The sequence below is a fragment of the Oratosquilla oratoria genome, chromosome 33 (genome assembly GCF_046742065.1).
Source record: "Oratosquilla oratoria isolate Oo_2021 chromosome 33, ASM4674206v1, whole genome shotgun sequence".
NCBI classification, from domain to species: Eukaryota; Metazoa; Arthropoda; class Malacostraca; order Stomatopoda; family Squillidae; genus Oratosquilla; species Oratosquilla oratoria.
The window spans coordinates 37,533,708-37,560,585 of record NC_134809.1 but is presented as its reverse complement, the minus strand read 5'-3'; the positions used below and the strand labels follow the sequence as shown (position 1 = coordinate 37,560,585).

General features: G+C 36.4%; 1 protein-coding gene across 9 annotated transcripts in view; it reads right to left on the bottom strand.

Moving 5' to 3' along the window:
- LOC143017841 (tRNA endonuclease ANKZF1-like) overlaps positions 1-26,878 on the bottom strand; it is a 161,792-nt gene that overhangs the window by 30,062 nt on the left and 104,852 nt on the right. For all 9 annotated transcript variants that reach the window (XM_076172781.1, XM_076172784.1, XM_076172782.1 and 6 more), the window contains one exon: positions 16,268-16,585. In XM_076172781.1, the coding sequence (XP_076028896.1) occupies positions 16,268-16,585 (318 nt within the window). The remainder of the gene's footprint in view (positions 1-16,267; positions 16,586-26,878) is intronic.

Sequence of the window (26,878 nt, the reverse complement as noted above, 5' to 3'; positions counted from 1 at the left end):
ATCTCAAATTGGGAAGAAATGACAAGTGGTGTCCCGCAGGGATCAGTACTGGCTCTGATCATGTTTGCTATATATATAAATGACATGGACGAAGGAGTAGTGTTATATGAATTTCTTTGCCGACGACACAAAAATACTAAAGAAAGTAAAAATGGAGGAGGATTGCAACTCATTACAAGAAAACTTGGACAAGATCTGGAAATGGATTCAAAAGTGGGAAGTGAAATTCAATATCAAGAAATGTAGTATAATGGAATTTGGAAAAAGTCACAACAGAATATTGATAGATTATAAAATTGGTGAAGAAGAGGTCAAAAAAGTAAACTAGGAAAAAGACCTTGGATTGATGATCAGCAAAGACATGACACCGCATAAGCATACTAATAAAATAGTTGGAGAAACCTATAATTTATTGAGGTCAATATAAGTGGCATTTGCCTATTTGGACGAGGAAATGATAAAAAAGATATCTAACTACACTAATAAGACCAAAACTCGAGTATGCAGTAACACTATGGACACCCAGTACCAAAAAGAATATAAAGAAGTTAGAAAGAATACAAAGAGCAACAACAAAGCAGGCACCAACTCTTTCCAAAATGACATATGAACAAAGACTGTCCAAATTAGAATTACCAACTTTGGAGCAAAGAGGGGAAAGAGGAGACTTACTATCTATCTATAGAATTATGAAGGGAATGGAAATCTTAGATAAGAATGACTTATTGAAATGGGACAATGGAAAAAGAAGAGGACACGAAAAAAAATGAAAAAAGATAATTACAGAAGAGATCTGAAAAAAGAAAAAAGCTTTCCACACAGAGTGATAGATACTTGGAACAAATTGGACAAAGAAACAGTGTGTGCAAACACTATTCAAGATTTTAAGAAAAAACTTGATGCTGAGAGATACAAAGTTGGGTCACCACGACCATAGCTCCCTTCCCATTTAATACAACTAGGTAAATACAACTAGGTAAATGTGAAAGGATTGTGAAAGATTGATAGACCAAATATCTTGGAAAGATTAACCTCTTCAGTACGGGCCTTAAATCTCGCGGGTAGCAGCCGCTGCCAGCCGTACGTGTCGTAATAATACTTGCATCATAAAATATAGTCACCGCTTATTTCGATCGTTCTCTCTTTCACCCGTGAATTTTGATAACTATAGAAAATTTTATTAAAGACAGTTTAGAGAGTATGTGAAAACGCAGGGGCAACTACAATAAATATAATCAAGACGCCGATATGGCAGCCTCGTGTATCCACTTGCTCCTCATGCCGCCTACGTATGCGGCACCGTATGGAAGGGGTTAACATTCTAACAGACAATCAGTTTAGCTGCAGATCTGGAAGGTTGTGTGTGTCAAACATTTAAGCTTTTACTTGGAAGTAATTGACATGCTGCAAGAGAGGGGTGGGTGGACTGCATGTACCTCAATCTAAAGAAGACATTTGATACAGTACTTCACAGTCAACTTATGTGGAAATTGAAGCATGTTGGAGAACTGAGAGGCAAACTACAAGAATGGATTAAAGACTTTTTGAAGGATAGATACATGAGGACGGTAGTAGGTCCAGTAAGGCACAATCTGCCCAGCCATCCCTTTCTTGCAATATATCTAAAAAATTATTAGTCTCAAGTAGAAGCAAATCAAGTTTGTGGTACATGATCTTCCTTGTCTAAATCCAAATTGTGTTGGATTCAGTATGTTTTTTCTTCCATATATTTAATCCATCTACTTTTGATAACCCTTTCACATATTTTTGCTACTGTGCTTGTAAGGGAGACCAGTCTATAGTTAGTTGGATTTTCCTTGTCCCCTCCTTTATATATTGGTACAATATTTGCATTTTTCCAGTCCTGTGGTACCTTTCCTTCTTTGAGTGAGTAATCAATTATCTTGTATATTTTGTCCATCAGCTCATCTATGCATTCTTTTAATATCCAGTTTGCAATTCCATCCAGATCGTGTGATTTTCTGACATCAAGGTTTTTTATTTGGTCTCTAATTTCCTTCTGGATCACAGTTATTTCTTTCATTGGCGAATCTTTCTCTCTCTATTTCATCCCAGTTTTGTGTACTTTCAATTGTGAATACAAATTTAAAATGTTTATTCATAATTTCAGCCATTTCTACATTTTCTCTATATACATTATTCCCTTGGCACAGCCTTACTATTTCTTGTTTGTTTTTTAGTTTACCATTCACATACCTGTAAAATAGTTTAGGTTGCTCCATGCATTTTTTATTGTGTCCTTTTCAGTTTTACTTTTCATTTCTGCATATTTTTACATATTCATTTCTTAGTTTGATATATGTTTGCCACTTGCTTATTTTTTATCTTTTTTTCCATCTTTTCCAAGCTTTGTCTCTTCTATATTTAGCTTCACTACATTTTTTGTTATACCAACACTTAATGTACACCCTTTCTTGCTTCTGTTTTGGTATTTGTTTATTCCATCATTGTATATTTCTTTTAATATGTTCCATTTCTCTTCTTTGTTTCTTCATTTAAGAAGTTTTCCAAACTTGCATTTTGAAAGAATTTTCTGAGTCTCTCAAAATCCATTTTGTTGTACATTAGTCTTCCTTTTTTATGCTTCTCATTTCTTCTCAATTCAATTTGTTCTTTTAGTTTGGACTCCATTAGTAAGTGGTCACTCTTCCCAATTGGTGTTTTGTATTCTATTCTGTCCACAATTTAAGGCTCTGATGTAAGTATTAATTCTAGTCTTGATGGTTCCTCATTGTTTCTATATCTGGCATTTTCCTTTATCCAGTGAGTCATTGTGTATTTAATGGTCATATCCAGTAGTATTTACCTAGTTGTATTTTACGGGATGAGAGCTATGCTTGTAGTGACCTGTTTTCGTATCTCTCTGCATCCAGTTCGTTCTTAAAATCTTGTATAGTTTTGGCACTCACTGTTACCCCATTTAGTTTGTTCCAGACACCAATCAATCTGTGTGGGAAGCTACCAGGTATTCCCTTTCAGGTCTCTTCTGTAACTGTCCTTCTTTAGCTTCTTCTCATGTCCTCTTGTTTCTCTTCTGTTCCATTTTAATAAGTTGCCTCTATTAAGAACTTCCATCCCTTTCATAATTCTGTAAATGGTCAGCAAATCACCTCTTTCATCTTCTCTGTTCCAGTGTTGACAGATGTAATTTATCCAATCTTTGTTCGTATTTCAAATTTGAGAGTGTAGGTGCCATTTTTGTCACTGCTCTTTGAATTCTTTCTAATTTCCTTATGTTTTTTTTTTTTTTTTTTGTACTACATGCCCACAGTGTCGCACCATACTCCAATTTAGGTATTATCAGTGCAACCACTATTTTCTTTACCATTTCTTCATCCATGTAGTTGACAGCCACTTTCATTGATCTTAATAAGTTAAAAGTCTCTTGCAATAATTTATTGACATGTTTATCAGGTGTCAAGTCACCTGAGATAATCACTCCCAGGTCCCTTTCTGAGTCGACTTTCTTGACTTCCTTGGTACCAATTTTATACTGACTCAATATTTTATTTTTGCTTTTTCCAAATTCCATTATACTACATTTCTTAAAGTTCATTTCACACCTCTGACTCCATTCCCATATTTTGTCTAGATCTTCTTGTAGCAATCTGCAGTTTCCTACTGTGCTTACTCTCTTGAGTAATTTGGCATCATCAGCAAAGTTCATGTAACACTTCATTCCCTCATCCATATCATTCATATATATGACAAACATTAAAGGACCCAATACAGCCTTGCAGGATGCCACTTATCACATCTTCCCAGTTCAAGTTTTTGTCTAAGTACCACTCTCATTTTTCTCCCACTTAAGAAATCTGGATCTGGAAAAGGCTTAAGACAGGGTAGACAGAAAGGCACTGTGGGAGGTTTTGCGGATATATGGGATAGAAAGAAAGCTTCTAGGAGCTGTCAAGAGTTTTTATGAGGGTAGTAGAGCTTGTTTCAGGATTAGAAATGGAGAGAGTGAGTGGTTCGAGGTAAAGGTGGGATTTCATCAAGGATGTGTTATGTCGCCCTGACTGTTCAACTTATACATGGATGGGGTAGTGCGAGAGGTAAATGCAAGGGTAGTGGGTCAGGGATTGGAGATGATTAAAGAAAATGGAGAAAAGTGGGAGGTGAGCCAGCTGTTGTTTGCGGATGACACTGCGCTTGTGGCAGGATCGGAGGAGGGATTGAGGAAGTTCATGACAGAGTTTGGGAGAGTTTGTGTTAGAAGAAAGCTGAAGATAAATGTGGGTAAAAGTAAGGTGATGAGATGTACAAGGGGTGAAAGTGGCAGTAGACTGGAAGTGAGCATTAAGGGAGAGCAACTGGAGGAAGTGGATAGTTTTAGATACTTGGGTGCAAATGTGGCAGGAAAAGGTGGAGTGAAGGTGGAGGTAGAATGTAGATTGAGAGAAGCAAGTAAATGCCTTGGTGGATTAAAAAGTGTAATGAGGAATAGACATTTGGGAATGGATGCTAAGAGAAGATTGTATGAAGGAGTGATTGTGCCAGCAGGACTGTATGGGGCAGAAACATGGAACATAAGAGAGGAAGAGAGAAGGAGTTTGAATGTGTTTGAGATGAGGTGTCTGAGAAGTATGATGGGGGTTACTAGGCTGGATAGAGTGAGAAATGAGGAGGTGAGGAGGAGAACAGGGGTGGAAAGGGAGTTGGGAGATAGGGTTGATGAAAGAGTATTAGGATGGTTTGGACACATGGAAAGAATGAGTGAAGAAAGACTAGTAAAAGAGGTATGGAGGGCAGATGTGGAGGAAGTGAACATGAAGGGATGTCCTAGGATGAGGTGGATGGATGGGGTGAAGGGGGGTTTGGGGAAGAGGGGAATGTCTGTTGAGGAAGGACGGGAGAGGACAGAAGACAGGGGTGAATGGAGAATGGTTGTATATGGATGATGTTGTGATGCATGAGGTGGAATGGGCAGGGGGATGGGGGTAGTGTGAGCAAAATTTGACGCAGCCCGAAGGGATTTCTCCCCGTCTTCTCCTTTTATGCATGGGGGGACGGAGAGGGGGGGTTGTCAATTTAATGAAGTGGCCTTGCTGTGGATGTGGTGTGTCTTGCAACACTGCTTCTGACCCAGGGCAGTGGACAAGGTGCAGGGATGACTCGTCATCCAGGAGGTGCTAAGATAAGAGGGAGGGTGGAAGGGTGTGGAGTGTATTCAGGGATGGAATGGATGGGGATGATTTTATGCCTTTTCCTTTTTGGCTACCCCCCTTGTAAGGGGGAAAAAGCCTTGGTATATGTATATGTAAGAAATCTTTCATCCATTCCAGTAGCTTACCTTGTATTCCTATTATTTCAGTTTTTCTTATTAGCTTTTTATGTGGTACTTTGTCAAAAGCCTTCTGCAAGTCCAAGAAGGCACAATCTGCCCACCCATCTCTTTCTTGTATTATCTCTATTAATCTTGAGTAAAAACATATTAAGTTTGGGGTACATGATCTTCCACTTCTAAAACCAAATTGTATAGGGTTTAATATTTGATTCTCTTCCAAGTGTTTGATCCATTTCCTCCTGATAATCTTTTCGCATATTTTTGCTACTGTGCTTGTAAGGGATACTGGTCTGAAGTTTGTAGGATCTTCTTTGTTTCCTCCTTTATATATTGGTATGATGTTTGCATCTTTCCAATCTTGTGGTACCTTTCATTCTTTGAGTGAAATGTCTATTATCTTGTATATTTTGTCCGTTAGTTCATCTATACACTCTTTCAGTATCCAATTTGCAATTCCATCCGGTCCATGTGATTTCCTAACATCTAGGTTTTTTTATTTGGTCTCTTATTTCATTCTGTGTTACCTTTATTTCTTTCCTTTTAGAGGATCTTTCTCATCCATCTTCTCAAATTTGTGAGCTCTCAATTGTAAAAACAGTCCTGAAATGTCTGATCATAACTTCAGTCATTTCTATGTCATCAATATATTCTTTTTCTGCTTCATGCAGTTTTATAATTTCATGTGTCTTTTAATTTATCATTTACATATCGTTAAAAGAGTTTAGGTCGATCCTTACATTTGTCTATAATATCTTTTTCACAGTTTCTTTTTTCTTTCCTGCGTATATTCACATATTCGTTCCTAAGTTATATATATGTTTGCCATTTGGATTTTTTTTCTTTCTTTTTTCCATCTTTACCAGGCTTTGTCTCTTCTGTCCTTAGCCTCACTACACCTTTTGTTATATCAACACTTTATATAAATCTCTTTTTGCTTCTTCTCTGGTACATATTTATCAATTCCTTCCTTGTACTTTTCTTTAAATATGTTCCATTTGTCTTCCATCTTTGTTTCCTCTTTAGAGAATTTATCCCAGTTTATGTTTTGGAAAAACTTTCTAAGTTTTACAAAATCCATTTTGTTGTACATTAACCTTACTTCTCTATATTTTTAATTCCTTCTCACACTGTTTTGTTCTTTTAATTCAAAATCTAATAGTATGTGGTCACTCTTCCCAATTGGTGTCTTATACTCCATTTTGTTCACGAAATCAGGTTCAGAAGTGAATACTAAGTCTAGTTTCGACAGTTCCTCATTGTTTCTATATCTAGTATTTTCCTTAACCCATTGTGATAAGAAATATTTGATGGTCATATCCAGTAGAATGTTGCTCCAAAGTTCTTCTCCCCCTTTTACTATAATTTCTTCCCAGATCCTTTGCATTAAAGTCACCCATAATTACTATGTTACTACCCTCTTTCAGTAACTCATTTAGAATATTCATGTGTCTTCTAGTAATTTAGAATGATCACTATCAGACCAAGCCTGCATGTTTTGGTGGTACATATACTACTACTACAAATTTTCTACTCCTCATATTTTTATTTACAACTTTAATCATAATTGATTCCATATTATATTTGCCTTCATTTATCTTTGTCACATTTAAACCCTCTTTGGTCAATATCATGACTCCTCCTCCCTGTTTATCTGTTCTATTTTTCACCTAGTGGTTGTATAGATCTTGTCCCACCATACTTGTTGATAGAGGGCCTTTCAGTTTTGTCTCCACAATTCCCATAATGTCAGGTTTCTCTATTTCCAGACAATTATTTAATTCATTAATTCCAGAGATCATACCGTTGATATTTGTGTATACCACTTTTAGTTTCATATTTTCTTCTCTTTTTTTATTTAAGTTTCCATTTTCCTGATGTACCATTTTTTCAGTCTCAGATCCAATACTCTCCAATTTTTTTTTCCCGTCTCCATTCTTTTCTCATTTCTATCATTTGCTTCAATTCTGAGAGCCTTGTCTTTCTCTTTTTCCTCATCACTCATTTCCTTCTTTATCCATATATGTCTGAATTTCTCACTGTTTGCTAATTTAACCGCTTTTGATAGTACCTCCTCAGCTATCATTTGAGTTCTTAGTTTGGTTTTCAGAGGTCTATGTTGCTTTTCTTTTGAGTATTTGCCCATCCTGTGAATCTCGTAAATTTCCTCGTCAAAATTTTGCCCTTTGTCTTGAATTTCTTTTAGAATTTCCTTAGCTATTTCCTTTTCCTCCTTTTCTATCTGGTATTTATATACACCGTTTTCTTCTTGGATACCATGGACCACAATGCATTTACCTTTGTCTACTGTATCTCTCACCCAATTTTCCTTTTCTTTAATTACTTTCATAACTGTTTCTTTTGTATTTTCCTCTATCTATTTCTCTAGAAGGATATTTTTTGCTTTTCCTGTTCCTACTTCCACTGATTTTTTTTATTTCAAGGAGGTCTGTTTCCTTGATTGACTCTTCTACCTTTCTAGTCACTACCTGTAAATGCTCTTTGACCTCCTTTTTCAGTTCTTCATTTTTATTCTTATCCTCCTTTTTCATTCATTTTCTCTTCTAAGCACATCAATTTCGCTCATTAGGTCACTCAATTTTCTAATTGTTTGCTTGTTACTCTTACGCAAAGTAGTCAATTCCCTAAATAAAACTCAGTAGTCCAATTTTAAATCTATAATCTCTTCCAATAATTTGTTTACTTCACAACTTTTTAATGCATTACTATATCTAACTTCTCTATATCTATGCCTTTGCCTATTTCTCCTAGATTTCTTTAAAAACCTGAAAAACTATTGTTCTCCCACCTTTGATTTATTCTTGGTGTATCAATTAAGCATGTCCTCTTTGGTATAACTCCTCATGGTGACTCAACTCTACTTACATCCAGCCCTCTCTTTGCTGGTTCATTCAATATTTTTTCTTCTTTTCCATTCTCCGTTGTGCCGACTATACATATTTTAAGAACTGGATTTAACCTTGTTGGTCACTCATGAAACATAGCCCAAACATTCTGCACAATAACAACTAGGCGTTTCCTTCATATTGGCAACAAAACAGCTATATCAGAGCTCAAACAATGCACTTTCTTTCACTTCGGTGTCATCAGTATGTTTCCCAGAGGTCTTCTCCACCTTTCACTGTCATTTCTTCCCAACATATTTCTTTTGAGATAAAGTCACCCATAATTACTATGTTTCCTCTTTCTTTCAGTAAATCAGTTAGTGCATTCTTTGTGTCTTCCAACATTCTGGAATGATCACTCTCTAAGACTGTGTTTTGGGGGTACATACATTACTACAAATTTTCTTCTTGTCATATCACTGTTTTCAATTTTTATTATAATCAATTCCACATTATTTTTTCCTTCTGTTATCTTAGTCACATTTAAGCCTTTCTTAGTCAAAAACATGACTCCTCCACCCCGTTTCTCTTTTCTATTTTTCATCCAATGGTTGTATAGACCTTGTCCCACAGTGTTTGTTAGTAGAGGACTTTTTAATTTTGTCTCCACAATTCCCATTACATCTGATTTTTCTAATGCCAGATAGTCGTTTAATTCATTCAGTCCTGAAATTATGTTGTCTATGTTGGTATATGTTATTTCTAAATTTTTCCTTTCTTGTCCTTTTCTATTACGTTTCCTTTTTTTTTTTTTTCATATAAACCATTTTCTCAGCCTCAAGTCCAACACTCTCCATTCATTCTTTTCAGTCTCCGTTCTTTTTTCATTTTTTTGTTTGCTTCACTTCTAAATGCTTTTTCTTTCTCTTTTTCCTCATCGCTCACTTCTTTTTTATCCATACATTTTTGTAATTTTCACTATTTGTACTATTTCCTTGAAAGTTAACTTTTGATTTTCTTGTTTCACTTTCCTTTTTTTTCTTGGAGATCAATCTCCTTAATAATTTTTCCTATTCAGTCAATGCTTATATTTGTTTTTTTCACTTCTTTTTTCAAAGCCCCATTTTTTTTTTTCATCCTAATTTTTCATTCTTTCATTCTCCTTTCTGATCATATTTAATTCTTTTTTCAGATCATCAAGCTCCTTGTTGGTCTTGTCATTAGCTCTTTTAAGTTGAGTTATTTCTTTGTGCATTGCCCTGTACACACTTTTCAATTCTATTAGTTCATCCAACAAATCAGTTATATTGCTATTTCTGAAAATATTTTTGTACCTAGGTTCTCTATCCAACTCCACACCTCTACCTAAAAATCCACCTTCTCTTGCAAACCCTGAAAAAGCATAATTATCCAACCTTTGATATGATTTTGGGGTTTCATTCATACAGGATCTTTTAGAGATTACCCCCAGCGGTGATTCCACTTTGCTCACATCCAGACATCTCTTTGCTGGTTCATTTTTCCTTCTTTCACTTTTGTCTTCCTCCATTTTATGTATTTAGCACTAATTTGTATAATAATTATTCCATTTCAGTCACTTAATTTGCATAACTCCCTTCGTGTACATAAATACAACTAGTGTTATTCCAAAATATCTTAGTGACAAAGTGCTGCACAGTACAGCGGAGCTCTTTCCAGATATCTGACTCTGACTGCAGACTATGTGTGTGTGCCCTGTATACTGTGCCATTGATAACTATTCTGCACCACTGCAATGTAAAAGGCCTTAGTAAATTAAGAGAAAACTATACCAGTGCCTTTATATGAGGCTTGCTCTTCCAACACATGGTCATGGTGTGTGTGAGTGTGAAATAGCTCTCACCAGCTCTGCCTCCACTGGAGAGTGCTTCTTTGTGGTTTATGGTGTGGTTATTTCAACTTAAGTTGCTTTTCAATATAAGTTGCAACTTGTGGAACCAATTAATGACATAGGGTGAGGCATACCTGTATCATCCACACAAAACCACTCCCCAACCCCCTTAATCCCCTACCCACTCCCCTACATGTGCCACAACATCATCCACAAACATTCATTCTCCAGTCACCCCCATTCTCTCCCCTCCCCCTTCCCTCCTCAACAGACATCCCCTTCTTGCTCAATTCAACACCCCCATCCCATCCATCTATCCCACCCTTGGCCACCCCCTCCCACCATGCTCATTTCATCCACCTCCACCTTCCAGAATTCCTTCACTCATTCCCTCTATGTGTCCAAACCATCCCAAAACTCCTCCACCAATCCTATCTCCCACCTCCCCTCCACCCCCACTCTCTTTCTCACCTCTCACTCCATCCAACTTTGCAAGCCCCATCACACTTCTCAGACTTCTCATCTCAAACACATTTAAAATCTTCCTTTCTTCCTCTTTTATGTTCCACATCTCCACCCCACACAGTGACATTGGCACAACCACCCCTTCATACAATATTCTCTCAGCATCCATTCCCAAATGTTTACTTCTCATTACACTTTTTAATCCTCCAAGAAACCCACCTGCCTCTCTCAATCCACAATCTATCTCTATCCCAACTCCCCCTTAGGAACATAACCCACCTCCACCCCCCAACTTAACATACATACATATACCAAGGACTTTTTCCCTTTACAAGTGTCATGTTCCATGATATGTCACTGACAAAGGACGCGGGCATCACACACAAAGGACGCAGGTATGGTGCCAAGCCATGTCTTAGCTGGAGCCACAGTGCCCACTTTCTAGGTATATTGTAAAATGTGTAGGTTTATCTAAGAATGTAGAGTAAGATTTCTAGTTGTAGACATAAGTATATTATTTGGTCATCCAAGTTACAGGAGATTTGGAAGACGACAGAGGAGGACTACACAATCGGAGCCTCGAGTCCTCAGAGGTCAGAGGGCACATAAATCAAGATGATGACTTGAAGTAGGGCCCCACGCTCATATGTTTTAGATGAGTAGTAGTTGATATATTGTAAGCCCTCTTCACACAAAAATAAAGAGATGGGTAAATTGTGTGGAGCTGGTTAGATAGTGATAGGATAGGTTACACTGGCATACATTAGTACCTGTGCCATGGCACTGGTGTTGTACAGCTGTAGTATAAAAAGATGTGCAGGCATTTTCAGGCTCCCAGATTACCGCCCTCACACTCTGTTCACACAGACTTCATTGTAAGTTAAAAGCAAATTGTAATTCATGTACATTTCAAATTAAATAATTGTGCTCCACCATTTTCTTAACCCCAGTGAGATTTAAATGATATAAAAAAGAGGTTAAATAGATGTTCCAGAACCTGGATTGCAGAACTGCTCAAGTCACAGTTTATGAATCAAAGCACTAACTCAAATACAGAGTCTAGTTCATGACACAAGGGAGGTAGCCAAAGTCAAAAGGCATAATTCCACTCCCACCCATTTCATCCCCACCCAATCCACTCCACTCCCATTCACCATCCATCCCTTCCTGTTATCTTGGCTCCTCCTGGATGACGGGTCATCCCTGCATCTCACCCATTGCCCCAGGCCAGATGCAATGCAGCACGACACAGTAAGGCTGCTTCATTTAATCAGCAACCCCCTCTTTCCGTCCCCTCATGCAGTAAAAGAGAAGACAGGGAGAAAACCTTTTGAGCTGTGTCAAGATATTATTCACACATAACCAGTCCCTAACCCCCCCCCATCTACTTCCATGCATCACAGCATCATCCATACACAATCATTCTTCACTCACCCCTCTTCTGCCTTCTCCCTTCCTTCTTCAACAGACATCCCCCTCATGCTCAACACTTCTTTTATCCCCATCCATCCATTTCCTCCTCAGTAGCCCCCTCATGTTCACTCCATCCACCTCTGCCTTCCACACTTCTTTTACTAATCTCTCTTCACTCATTCTTTTCATATGTCCAAACCATCCTATTACTCTTTCATCAACCCTATCTCCCAACTGCTCTCCTCCTGACTTCGTTTCTCACTCTATCCAACATTGTATCCCCTACCATACTTCTCACACGTACACTGGACACTGATTGAGTGCATATCTAGTGGTTTTGTCGCCGAACACGAAGGAAACTAGCTGTTATTATACGGGATGGGTAAGCTGTGTTTCTCAGGTGACCAGTAAAGAAATCCAGTTCTTGAAAAAAGTATAGTTTTGGCAAAAGGGAGAAAGAAAAAGAAAGAAAAACAAACAAACTAACGAAAAGACTGGATGTAAGCATAGCGGAAAGTCCAAGAGGTGTCATCCCCAAAAGAACTTGTTTGATAGATACTCTAAGGAAAAACCAATGGTGGGAAAATAACAGTTTTTCAGGGTTTCAAAGAAACCCAGGTGAAATAGGTAAAAGCTTAGATATAGATAGAGAAATTAGATATAGTAATGCATTAAGAAATTGTGAAGTAAATGACTTAATGGAAGAAATCATAGATTTAAAATTGGATTACTGAGCTGTACTTGTGGAATTGATTACTTTGCATATGAGTAATGAGCAAATGATTAAAGAATTAAGTGACCTAAAGAGTGAAATTGAAATCCTCAAAAGAGAAAACGAAATAATGAAAGAGAAAAAAAATAAAAATTAAGAACTGAAAAAGATGGTCAAAGAGCAATTACAAGTAGTGACCAGAAAGGTGGAAGAGTCAATCAAAGAAATAGACCTCATTGAAATAAAAAATCAATGGAAACAAGAACAGTAAAATAAAAAACAAATATATCTTTTAGAGAAATAGTACAAAAGCAGATGGAGGAAAATACAAAAGAAACAGTTATGAGAGCAATTAAAGAAAAGGAAAATTGGGTGAGAGATACAGTTGACAAAGGTAAGTGCATTGTGGTATATGGTATCCAGGAAAAACATATGTATAGATACCAGAGAGAAAAGGAGAAGGAAATAACCAAGGAAATTTTGAAAGAAATACAGGATGAAGGGCAAAATTTTGATAAATTGACGAAATCTACGAGATAGGCAAATATTTAAAAGAAAAACAACATAGACCTCTGAAAATAAAACTAATAACTCAAATGATAGCCAAGGAGGTATTATTGAAAGCAGTTGAATTGGCAAACAGCGAGAAATTCAAACATATATGGATAAAAAAGGAAATGAGTAATGAGAAAAAAGAGAAAGACAAAGCTCTCAGAATTGAAGCCAATGATAGAAATGAGAAAAGAACAGAGAAGGAAAAAAACAAGTTTTTTTGGAGAGTGCGGGACTTGAGACTGAAAAAATGGTCCATCAAAAAAAATGGAAACTTAAACCAAAAAAGAAAAGAAAATATGAAACTAAAAGTGGCATACACAAATATCAATGGCATGATCTCTGGAGTCAATGAACTAAATGATTATCTAGAAATAGAAAAACCTGACATTATGGGAATTGTAGAGACAAAACTGAAAGAACCTCTATCAACAAGCATAGTGGGACAAGGTCTATACAACCACTGGGTGAAAAATAGAACACACAAGCACGGAGGATATGTTATGATACTGACCAAAATGGTTTAAATGTGACAAAGATTACTGTAATGAAGGCCAAGGCAATGTAGAATTAATTATGATCAAAATCCTAAACAATCTGGCTTTAGAAGTGGAAAATCATGTACCACAAACTTAATTTGCTTTTACTCAAGATTAATATATATAATACAAGAAAGAGATGGCTGGGCAGATTGTGCCTTCTTGGACTTGCAGAAGGCTTTTTACAAAGTACCACATAAAAAATTAATAAGAAAAATTGAAATAATAGGAGGAATGCAAGGTAAGTTCCTGGAATGGATGAAGGATGTCTTAATTGGGAGAAAAATGAGAGTGGTACTTAGAGACAAAAATTCAAAATGGGAAGATGTGAAGAGTGGTGTCCTGCAAGGCTCTGTATTGGCTCCTTTAATGTTTGCCATACATATAAATGATATGGATGAGGGAGTAAATTGTTACATGAACTTCTTTGCTGACGATGCCAAATTACTCAAGTGAGTAAGAACAGAAGAAGATTGCAGATCGCTACAAGAAGACCTGGACAAAATATGGGAATGGAATCAGAGATGTGAGACGAACTTCAACATTAAGAAATGTGGCATAATGGAATTTGGAAAAAAGCAAAAATAGGGTATCAGGTCAATATAAAATTGGAAACAAGAAAGTCAAAAAAGTCCATTCAGAAAGGGACCTGGGAGTGATCATCTTAAGTGACTTGACACCTGATAAACATGTCAATAAATTATTTCAAGAGATCTTTAACTTATTAAGATCAATGAAAGTGGCCTTCGAATACATAGATGAAGAAATGGTTAAAAAAAATAATGGTTACACTAATAAGACCTAAACTAGAATAAGCTGCGACACTATGGGCACCTAGCACAAAATAGAACATAAGAAAATTAGAAATAATCCAAAGAGCAATGACAAAAATGGCGCCTACACTATCAAATCTGCCATACGAACAAAGATTGGATAAATTACATCTATCAACACTGGAACAGAGAAAAGAAAGAGGTGATTTGTTGACCATTTACAGAATTATGAAAGGGATGGAAATTCTCGATAGAGATGACTTATTAAAATGGGACAGAAGAGAAACAAGAGGACACGAAAAGAAGCTAAAGAAGGACAGTTACAGAAGAGACCTGAAAAAGTATAGCTTCCCACATGGAGTGATATATGTCTGGAAAAAACTAATGGAGAAACAGTGAGTCCCAAAACTATACACAATTTTAAGAATAAACTGGATGCGGAGAGATACAAAAATGGGTCACTACGAGCATAGCTCATCCCGTAAAATACAACTAGGTAAAATATTCAAACACTTCCTCTCTTATATTCTATGTTTCTGCCCCATACAGTGCTGTCAGCACAATCACCTCTTCATCCAATCTCCTGTTAGCATCCATTCCAAAATGTCTATTTTTCATTACATATTGGGAACATACATACATACATACATATACCAAGGCTTTTTCCCCCTTACAAGGGGGGTAGCCAAAAAGAAAAAGGCATAAAATCATTCCCACCCATTCCATCCCTGAATACACTCCACACCCCTCCACCTTCCCTCTTATCTTAGCACCTCCTGAATGACGGGTCATCCCTGCACCTTGTCCACTGCCCTGGGTCAGAAGCAGTGTCGCAAGACACAGCACATCCACAGCAAGGCCGCTTCATTAAATCGGCGACCCCCCCTCTCCGTCCCCCCATTGCATAAAATGAGAGGACGGGGAGAAATCCCTTCAGGCTGCGTCAAATTTTGCTCACACATACTACCTCACCCCCTATCCACCCGCCCATTCCACCTCATGCTATCACAACATCATCCATATACAACCACTCTCCATTCACCCCTGTCTTCTGTCCTCTCCCGTCCTTCCTCAACAGACATTCCCCTCTTCCCCAAAGCCCCCTTCACCCCATCCATCCACCTCATCCTAGGATGCCCCCTCATGTTCACTCCCTCCACATCTGCCTTCCACACCTCTTTTACTAGTCTTTCTTCACTCATTCTTTCCATGTGTCCAAACCATCCTAATATTCTTTCATCAACCCTATCTCCCAGCTCCCTTTCCACCCCCGTTCTCCTCCTCACCTCCTCATTTCTCACTCTATCCAGCCTAGTAACCCCCATCATACTTCTCAGACACCTCATCTCAAACACATTCAAACTCCTTCTCTCTTCTTCTCTTATGTTCCATGTTTCTGCCCCATAGAGTGCTGTTGGCACAATCATTCCTTCATACAGTCTCCTCTCAGCATCCATTCCCAAATGTCTATTCCTCATTACACTCTTTAATCCACCAAGGCATTTACTCGCTTCTCTCAATCTACATTCTACCTCCACTTTCACTCCACCTTTCCCTTAACTACACCAATTATATTCAATACAGATATCCTTACATTACATTGATTTGTATTTTCAAGTAATCTTGCTATAATTGTCATAAAATCTAACACTAAACATGAACAGAGGTGCAAGAAAATTATGTTATAAAATGAGCACCCAACAAAGAAAAAATAAATTAAAAAAGAAATGATGCTCTTGAATTATGCAATTTTTTCTCACTTTCATAATGTATAAAAGGAAAACATAAATACCTTTAGAATTCTCCTTTGGTAATTGTCTTTTGTTCTTATGAGGACTTCTTTTGGATTTGTTTTTGGGAATATAACAATCCATTTCTTTCAATTCCAAGGTGCTGAACTCGTTTGTGCTCACAAAGAGTCCATACTCAGAGTCTTCACTGAGAGACGAATCATCACTTCCATTTAAGGTACAAGATTCTTGATGTCTGATAACTTTCTTTTCCCTAACTTTGTTTATTTTCTTTTTTGGAGATGATGGTTTCAAGACATTTTTTCCAGGGAGGCTTTTCTCTCTACTTGCTATTTCTAACTGGAGGTCATCTTCTGTTCCTATAAATAAAATACAGTAGCATGCAAAACATCAGTATAAGCATAACTGTTAACATTTAGCTCTTCAGATTATTCATTTGAATCCCTTACATATCAAAATTACAGTATTCTATTATGAAAGGAGATTAACATCCACTTAAAGAGGAATGCTCACTACTTTTAACTTCTACCAGTCCTTTCTACTACCATCCTTAAATCTCTCCTTTACTATCCATAAAATTCCACCTCTTCATTCTTCCTAATTACCATGTAGTAGGGAACAATAATACTACCACCATTTCCCTGCATGTTGTAAAAAATAACTAAATGGGATGAAACAAGAGGAATAGGTCCCCATTTTTTATACCTTTCTCCCACAGAGATTCAAGGCAAAAAGTAAGTTCTGACTTGGCTACCCATTTACAAGGGAGCTTTAGGCATTTTCATATGAATGAAAGTAAAAATTACTCTAATTGATGCTGTTTTAGGTTTCACAGATTAGAAACACACAAAATCAACTGTTGCTAGCAGCAATTCTCAGGCCCTCCCATAGATCTCATGGGAAAAAATTTAAACTGTAATCTCCAATGTATTAGTACACTGTTTCTATGACAAATTGAAAACAGTTGTAGGAGGGAAGCAGTCACCAGTTGTGCTCCACATATGTGAAAAGGAAGAAATACAGATAAAGTTGATAGAGAGGTGTCTTGGGCTTGGTCTGGAGATTGGGTATCAGCTCCTTGGGGCTTCACCTCCACACCAAGGTAAGGAGGTGTTTACAGGTTTTGAAAATTGGCAGCAAGGAAAATATTCTCTCAGCTGTCCATCTTGAAAGATGAATACCTGCAGGCACCTATTAATGGTTCCTATTTGGTGACTTTAAAGAAACTCCCTGCCACACTTCAGCAGGGAATCTTGTAAAAAAAAAAAAAAAAAAAAAATTATATATATATAATAGAAATAATAATGATAATAATACATACATAATTTCCCCCTTACATGGGAGGAAGCCAAAAATCAAAGGGATAAAATCCATTCCATCCCCACATACTCCACTTCCATTCACCATCCCTCTCATCTTGGCTCCTCCTGGATAATGGGTCATCTCTGCATCTCACCCACTGCCCTGGGTCAGGAGCAGTGTAGCAAGTAGCAAGACACAGAACATCCACAGCAAGGCCGCTTCATTTAAATGGCAACCCCCCCCCCTCTCTGTCCCTTCATGCAGAAAAAGAAAAGATGAGGAGAAATCCCTTTGGGATACATCAAAATATCATTCACACATACTCCCTCACCCCCCATCCTCCATCCCTTCCATTCCATGCATCACAGCATCATCCATATACAACCATTCTCCATTCACCCCTATCTTCTGTTTTCTCCCTTCCTCAACAGACATTCCCCTCTTTCTCAATACCCTTTTTATCCCATCCATCCATCTTATCCTTGGTTGCCCACTCATGTTCACTCCTTCCACCTCTGCATTCCACATCTCTTTTATTAATCTTTCTTCACTCATTCTTCCCATGTGTCCAAACCATCCCAATACTCTTTCATCAACCCTATCTCTTAACCCTTCCATACGGTGATGCCTACGTAGGCGTCATGAGGAGCAAGTGGGTACGCGATGATGCAAACGTCGGCTTCTTGATTATATTTATTGTAGTCGTACCTACGTAACCTCCATTCTCTCTAAACTGGCTTCATCATATTTTCTATGGTTATCAAAATTCACGGGTGAAAGAGAACGAACGATTGAGCACTGACTTTATTTTTTATAATGCAATTATTATGACACAACATCACACGTCAGGCAGCTAATGCTGCCAGACGTGCGATGTGCCCCGGAGTGAAGAGGTTAACTACCTTTCCGCCCCTATTCTCCTCCTCACCTTCTCATTTCCCATTATCCAACCTAGTATACCATATCATACTTCTCAGGCACCTCATCTCAAACACTACCAGGTGACCCGCAGTCACAATCTGGCAGCTGGTAAAGAGCTCTGTTGTGCAGTGCTTTTTTGCTAAGCTATTTGGAAATTACTAGTTGTATTTACAAGTGACCAAAATTACAAAATTGTTATAATAATAGTGTTAAAACAATGGAGGGTGATAAAAGTGAAAGAAGAAAAAGTAAACCAACATGGAGATGTCTGGACATGAGCAGAGTGGAATCTCTGCTAAGGGTAATACCAAAAAGATCTTGCATGAAAGAAACCCCGAAAGTTACTCAAAGGATGGACAATTATGAATTTTCAAGTTTTGCAAGAGGTGGACTATTAGATAGAGGTTTGGAATTGGATAGAGAACCTAGGTATAAAAATGCCCTAAGCAATCAGGATATAGCTGACTTGACAGAGGAACTAACAGATCTGAAAACTGAATACAGGGCAATGTACAGAGAAATAATTCAACTTAAAAGAGCTAACAACAAGACGAACAAGGAGCTTGATGATCTGAAGGAATTAAACTTTGTCAGAAGTGAAAATGAAAGAATGAAAAATGAAGATAAAAACAAAAATGAGGCCTTGAAAAAAGAAGTGAAAGAACAAATACAAGCAGTGACTGGGAAAGTCGGAAAAATGATTAAGGAGACTGATAAAAAAAAAAAAAGGAAAGTGGAACAAGAGAATCAAAAGATCTTTTAAGGAAATAGTACAGCAACAAGTGGAAGACAATTCCAATGAAACAGCAATTAAAGTAATTAAGGAAAAAGTAAATTGGGTCAGAGACACTGTGGATAAAAAAAAGTACATTGTAGTTTATGGTATCAAAAACATGATGTACCTAGATATCAAAGACAAAAAAATGAGATAGAAATTGTAAAAGCAATTTTGAAAGAGATACAAGAGGAGGACAGGAAATGGACAAAGAGTTTGAAGAGGTACATAGGATGGGGCAGTAGTCTAAAGGAAAACATTATAGGCCACTAAAAATCAAACTAAGCTCTCAAATGATAGCAGAAGTACTATCAAAAACAGCAAATAGTGAAAATTACCAAGTGTACGGATAAAAAAGAAATGAGCGATAAGGAAAAAGAGAAAGAAAAGACACTTAGAAGTGAAAAAAAAGAGAGAGAATGGAGACTGAAAAGAATAATTTTTTTTTTTTTTTTTTTTTTTAGAATGGACCTGAGGCTGAGAAAATGGTTTATCAAAAAGATGGAAACTTAATCAACAGAAAAGGAGGAGAAAGGAAAAAACTGAAAATAACATATACCAACGCAGACGGTATGATCTCAGGACTAAACTAATTAAATGACTATCTGACAGTAGAGAAACCAGACATAATGGGAACTGTGGAGATGAAATTAAAAAGTCCTCTACCACCAAACACTGTGGGACAAGGTCTATACAACCATTGGATGAAAAATAGAAAGGAGAAACAGGGTGGAGGAGTCATGTTTTTGACTAAGAAAGGCTTAAATGTGACTAAGATAACAGAGGGAAAAAATGTGGAATTGATTATAATAAAAGTTGAAAACAGTGACATGAACATTTGTAGTAATATATGTACCCTCTAAAACACAGTCTTGGACTGAGAGTGATCATTCCAAAATGTTGGAAGACACAGAGAATGTACTGATTTACTGAAAGGAGGAAACATAGTACTGTAATTATGGGTGACTTTACCTTTAAAGAAATATGTTGGGAAGAAATGTCAGTGAAAGGTGGTGAAGACCTTTGGGGAAACATACTACTGGATATGACCACTGAATATACAATGACTCAATGAGAAAAGGTAAATACCTGATATAGAAACAATGAGGAACCATCGAGACTAGATTGAATATTTACGGCAGAGCCTGAAATTATGGACAAAATGGAATACAAAACACCAATTGGGAAGAATGACCACTTACTAATAGAGTTCAAACTAAAAGAACAAACTGAATTGAGAAGAAATGAGAAACATAAAAAAGAAAGACTAATGTACAACAAAACGGATTTTGAGAAACTCAGAAAATTCTTTCAAAATGCAAATTGGGAAAACTTCTTAATTGAAAAAACAAAGATGAAAGAGAAATGGAATATATTAAAAGAAACTTATAATGAGGGAATACACAAATATGTACCAAAGCAGAAGCAAGAAAGGGTGTACAATAAGTGTTGGTACAACAAAAAATGTAGTGAGGCTAAAGATAGAAGAGACAAAGCTTGGAAAAGATGGAAAAAAGATAAAAAATGCATAAGTGGCACACATACTTCTTTGCAGATAATGCAAAACTACTAAAGAAATTACAGGGGAAGACTGTGAATCACTACAGAAAGACCTGGATAAAGTCTGGGAATGGAGTCAAAAATGGGAAGTGAACTTCAACATCAAGAAATGTAGTATAATGGAGTTTGGAAAAAGTAAAAATAGAATATCGGGACAATATAAAATTGGTAACAAGGAAGTTAAAAAAGTTAGCTCGGAAAGGGACTTAAGAGTAATTATCAGCAAAGATGTCACTAGACAAACTTATCAACAAAATTGTCAGAGAAACCTTCAACTTACTAAGATCAATGAAAGTTGCCTTTGACTACCTGGATGAGGAAATGGTAAAGAATATATTAGTTACACTGATAAGACCAAGATTGGAGTATGCTGTGACACTATGGACACCCAATACTAAAAAAAATATAAAGAAATTAGAAAGAATACAAAGAGCAACGACAAAGATGGCACCAACACTCTCCAAATTGACGTACAAAGATTGTCCAAATAGGAACTACCAACCCTGGAACAAAGAAGAGAAAAAGATCTACTGACTATTTACAGAATTATGAAAAGGATAGAGGTCCTAGACAGAGATGATTTATTAAAGTGGAATAAGAGAAAAACAAAAGGACATGAAAAGAAACTCAAAAAGGATAGTTATAGAAGAGATCTGAAAAAGAATAGCTTCCCACACAGAGTGGTGGATATCTGGAATAAATTGGATGGGGCAACAGAATGTGCAAACATTATACAAGAATTTAAGAACAAACTTGATGCTGAAAGATACAAAGATAGGTCACTAGGAGCATAGCTCCCTTCCTGTATAATACAACTAGGTAAATACTTGAAAAAGACATAACAGAAAAATTTAAAGATCAGCCAAAACTATTCTATAGATATGTGAACAGTAAACTGAAAAACAAACAGGAAATAGTGAAAATACACAAAGGGAATATGGAATACACAGAAAATACAGAAATGACTGAAGTCATAAGCAACCACTTCAGGTCAGTTTTCATTAGAGAAAATGTACAACATCAGGATGAAGGGCAACAAGTGAACCCCTCCATGAGGGAAATAAGAGTAACACAAAAATAAATAATGGACCAAATAATGAACCTTGATGTCAGGAAATTACACAGCCTGGATGGAATTGCAAACTGGATACTAAAAGAATGTAAAGAACTAATTGACAAAATATATAACATAATAAGTTGCTCACTCAAAGAAGGAAAATTTAACAGAAGACTGGAAAATGCCAATATCGTACCAATGCATATAGGAGGAAACAAGGAAGACCCAACAAATTACAGACTGGTTTCCCTTACAAGCATGGTAGCCCAAAATTTGTGAAAAAAGTTATAAAAAGTAGATGGATAAAACAGCTGGAGAACAATAGACTAAATCCAATACAATTCAGATTTAAACAGGGAAGATCATGTACCACTAATTTGATCTGTTTTTACTCAAGACTACTAGAAAGGGACAGATGTACTGATTGTGCTTTCCCAGACTTACAAAAAGTTTTTAACAAAGTACCATACCAAAAAGTATTAAGAAAACTGGAAACCATTGGAAGGATAAAAGGTAAACTACTGAAATGGATAGAGGACTTTTTGCATGGAAGAAAAATTAGGGTAGTGCTCAGGGATAAGAGTTCTACTTAGGACGATGTGATTAGTAGTTCCACAAGGATCAGTACTGACTCAAATAATATTTGCTATTTATGTGAATGACATGGACAAGGGTGTGGAATGTTACATGACCTTCTTTGCAAATGAGGCAAAACTGTTTAAGAAACTGAGTACTGGGACAGCTTGTGACTCGCTGCAGGGAGATCTGAACAGGGTTTGGGAATGGAGTCAGAAGTGGGAAGTGGACTTCAACATTAAGAAATGTAGCATAATGAAATTTGGAAAAAGTAAAAAAAGGATATCAGGAGAAAATGAAATTAATGCAAAGGAAGTAAAGAAAGTGGAGTCTGAAAAAGACCTCAGAGTAATTATCACAAAGAACATGTCCCCTGATAAACAGATAAACAAAATTGTTGGAGAAACCTACAACTTGCTAAGATCAATAAAGATGGTTTTTACTTGGATGAAGAAATGGTAAAGAAAATACTAGTCACATTGATAAGGCCAAAATTGGAGTATGCAGCGACACTATGGTCACCTAGTACTAAAAAGAATATAAGGAAAGTTGAGATAATCTAGAGAACAACTATGAAGATGGCCCCAACACTTTCAAAATTGTCATATGAAGAGATTGTCAAAATTAGAATCTCCGACTCTGGAACAAAAGAGAGAAAGAGGTGACTTTGTTGACTATCTACAAAATCAGGAGAGGTATGAAGGCCCTTGATAGAGAAGACTTACTAAATTGGGATAAAAGAAATACAAGAGGACATGGGAGCTCAAAAAGGACAATAATAGAAGAGACCTGAAAAAGGACAGCTTTCCCCACAGAGTGGTGGATGTATGGAACAAACTAGATGAAACAACAGTGTGTGCAAACACCATACACAAATTTAAGAGCAACTTAGACATAGCAAGATACAGAGACAGGACACCATGAGTGTAGCTCCCCTTCCTGTAAGCTACAACTAGGTAATTACATTCAAATTCCTCCTCTTTTATGTTCTATGTTTCTCCCCCATACAGTGCTGTTGGCACAATCACTCCCTCACACACATGAACCACCAAGTGGTCAACAGCATCAGCTATAGCTAAGTAGGCTACCAAAGATGAAAATTATCAATAGTGCAAAGAGAGCAAGAGACCTGGGTTGTATAATGGGAGGGGGAGCACTTCTGGTTGCCCAAAGTGACCTAGAGCATTGCTCGTAATGTCTATTGAAATAAAATGCAATGAAATGAAGAGGAATCAAGAGAAAATGGCGACGATTTTTAATTGAATGTCGACATGAATGCAGAGCCCTCTGGAGGCACCATACCAAAACTTTACTGTAAACAGGCCTTGAAATGCCAAGGGTAATGCTTAGGCTAAATACTGACAATCCTTTCTCTGGATTTGGTAAGTACGATAGAAGAAATTTGAGTCAAATCATAGACATGGAAAGAAAGTTGAATTTTAATAGAAACTCAGGGGATAGAGAATTCATGGTACTAAAGAAAGAGATTATGAATTTAAGAAAAGACTACTTTGAAGTAAATAAAAAGGTGTGTAATTTAAAGAAAAATAATGTTGACATAAATAATAAATTGTGAATTGAAAAAAAGAATTAATTGAGGTTAAATGTGAAAATAAAAGGATGAAAAACAAAGATACCACCAATAGTGAGAATTAAAAAAAAAAAAGAAGTAAATTACAAAATACAGGCAATGTTTGAAAGAACTGAAGAAAATTTAGGAGAGGAAAACTTGCAGAAGATTAAGAAATGGAATGAAAACAGAGAAAACAAAGAGACAGCTTTTAAAGAAATAGCACAACAAAAAATGCACGAGAATGCAGAGGACACAATTATTCAAGTAATCAATGAGAAAGCAAATTGGGTTATAGACAAAGAGAAATAAAAAAAGTGTACTGTTGTATATGGACTAAAGGAAAAACATGGCATGGTTAGTTACTTGAGGGAAAAAGCAGAAAAAGAAATAGCAAAAACAATTCTAAAAGAAGTACAAGACAGAGACCAAGAAGTAGAAAAGGAAATACGAAGTATATAGGATGGGACATTCAAAAGAAAGATATCAACCACTAAAGATAAAATTAAGGTCACAAATGATAGTAGAAGACATACTAGCAAAATCAGGTAAGTTAAAAGGGTGAACACCGGACATAATGGAAATTACAGAGACAAAATTAAGGGGTCCACTACCAACAGTGTTGGACATGGATTATATAACTATTGGATTAAAAATAGAGATGAGAAACAGGGTGGAGTCATGTTTCTGGCCAAGAAAAATTTAAATGTGACAAAGGTTACAGTGTGGAAATGATCATGATAAAAGTTGAAGATAGTGATATGAAAAGTAGAAAGTTTGTAGTGATTTATGTGCCCCCAAAAACAGGCTCTTGGAAAGAGGTCAAGCATTAAATTTTTTTTAGAAGATACAAGGCATTCATTAAACAAGATGCTGAAGGATGGAGGTAACCTGGTACTTATGGGAGATTTTAACTGCAAAGAAATCTGTTGAGAAGTGATGACAGTGAAAGGTGGAGGGGATCTATGGGGATATGTATTACCTGACATGACTATAGAATATACAATGACACAATGAGTAAAATATACCAGATATAGAAGTAATGAAGAATCATTGAGACTATATTTAATATTTACAACAGAACCTGAAGTTGTGGATAAAATTAAATACAAGACATCATTTGGGAAGAGTGATCACATATTAATAGAATTTGAATTAAAGGAATTATATACAGAGAGAAATAAGAAATACAGAAAAGGAAAACTGATGTAAAACAAAACAGACTTTGAGAAACTTAAATTCTTTCAAAATGCAAATTGGGAAAAATTCTATAATGAAGAGATACAAGTGGAAGAGAAATAAATGATTTTGATGAAAATTTATAATGAAGGTGTGGATAAATGCGTACCAAGACAGAATCAGGAAAACATGTATAATAAGTGCTGATTCAACAGAAGATGCAGTGAGGCGACAGATGGAAGAGATACAACTTGGAAAAGATGGAAAAAAGATTAAAAAAAAAAAAAAATGGAAAGTGGTAAATATATATCATCTAAAAAAAATGAATATGTAAAAGTTTGCAGAGAGGAAAAAAAATATAAAAAAAATATCATAGAAAAAATGTAAAGATCAATCTAAGCTATTCTATAGATATGTGAATGGTAAACTTAAAAATAAACAGGAAATTGTGAAACTACATCATGGAAACATGGAGTACAAAGAAGATTTAGAAATGGCTGCAGTCATGAACAATCATTTAATCAGTTTTCACTAAAGAACAAGTACAGCATTGGGATGAAGGGAACAAAGTGAGCTCCCTCCCCCATGAGGGAAATAAAAATAACAAAAAAAAGAAATAATGGATCAATTAAAGGACCTAGATGTCAGGAAATCACACAGCCCAGACGGAATAGCAAATTGGGTACTAAAAGAATGTAAAGAAGAATTAATAGACAAACTATATAACATAATAAGCTGCTCACTCAAAGAAGGAAAAATACCAAAGGACTGGAAAAATGCCAATATTGTTCCAATATATAAAGAAGGAAACAATTTAGATCCAACAAATTACAGACTGGTTTCCTTTACAAGCACTGTAGCCAAAATTTGTGAAAAGGTTATTAAGAATAGATGGATAAAACACCTGGAAGAAAACAATATAATAAATCCGAGACACTTTGGATTCTGACATGTGCCACAAATTTAATCTGTTTCTACTCAAGACTAATAGATATAATACAAGAAAGAGATGGATGGGCTGATTGTGCTTTCCTAGATTTACAACAAGCCTTCGACAAAGCACCACATAAAAGATTATTTAAAAAACTGGAAAATATAGGAGGGACACAAGGCAAACTACTAAAGTGGATAGAGGATTTCCTGTATGGAAGGAAAATGGGGGTAGTGCTCAGTGAAGAGAGTTCAGCTTGGGAGGCGATTAATGGAGTTCCACAGGGATCAGTATTGGCTCCAATAATGTTTGCTATTTATGTGAATGACATGGATGAAGATGTAGAATGTTACATGAACTTCTTTGCAGATGATGCTAAATTGATGAGGAAAGTGAATACTGAAATAGATTGTGAATCACTGCAGAGAGATCTGAACAAGGTATGGAAATGGAGTCAGAAGTGGGAAGTAGACTTCAACATCAAGAAATGTAGCATAATGGAATTCAGAAAAAGTTAAAAAAGAATATTAGGACAATATAAAATTGGAACAAAGGGAGTAAAGAAAGTGGGATCTGAAAAAAACCTGGGAGTAATCATCACAAATTACATGTCCCCTGATAAACAAATAAACAAAATTGTTGGAGAATCCTACAACTTGCTAAGATCAATAAAGGTGGCCTTTACCTATTTGGATGAAGAAAGGGAAAAAAAAATACTAGTCACCCTAAAAAGGCCTAGACTAGTGTATGCTGTGACACTATGGTCACCCAGTACCAAACA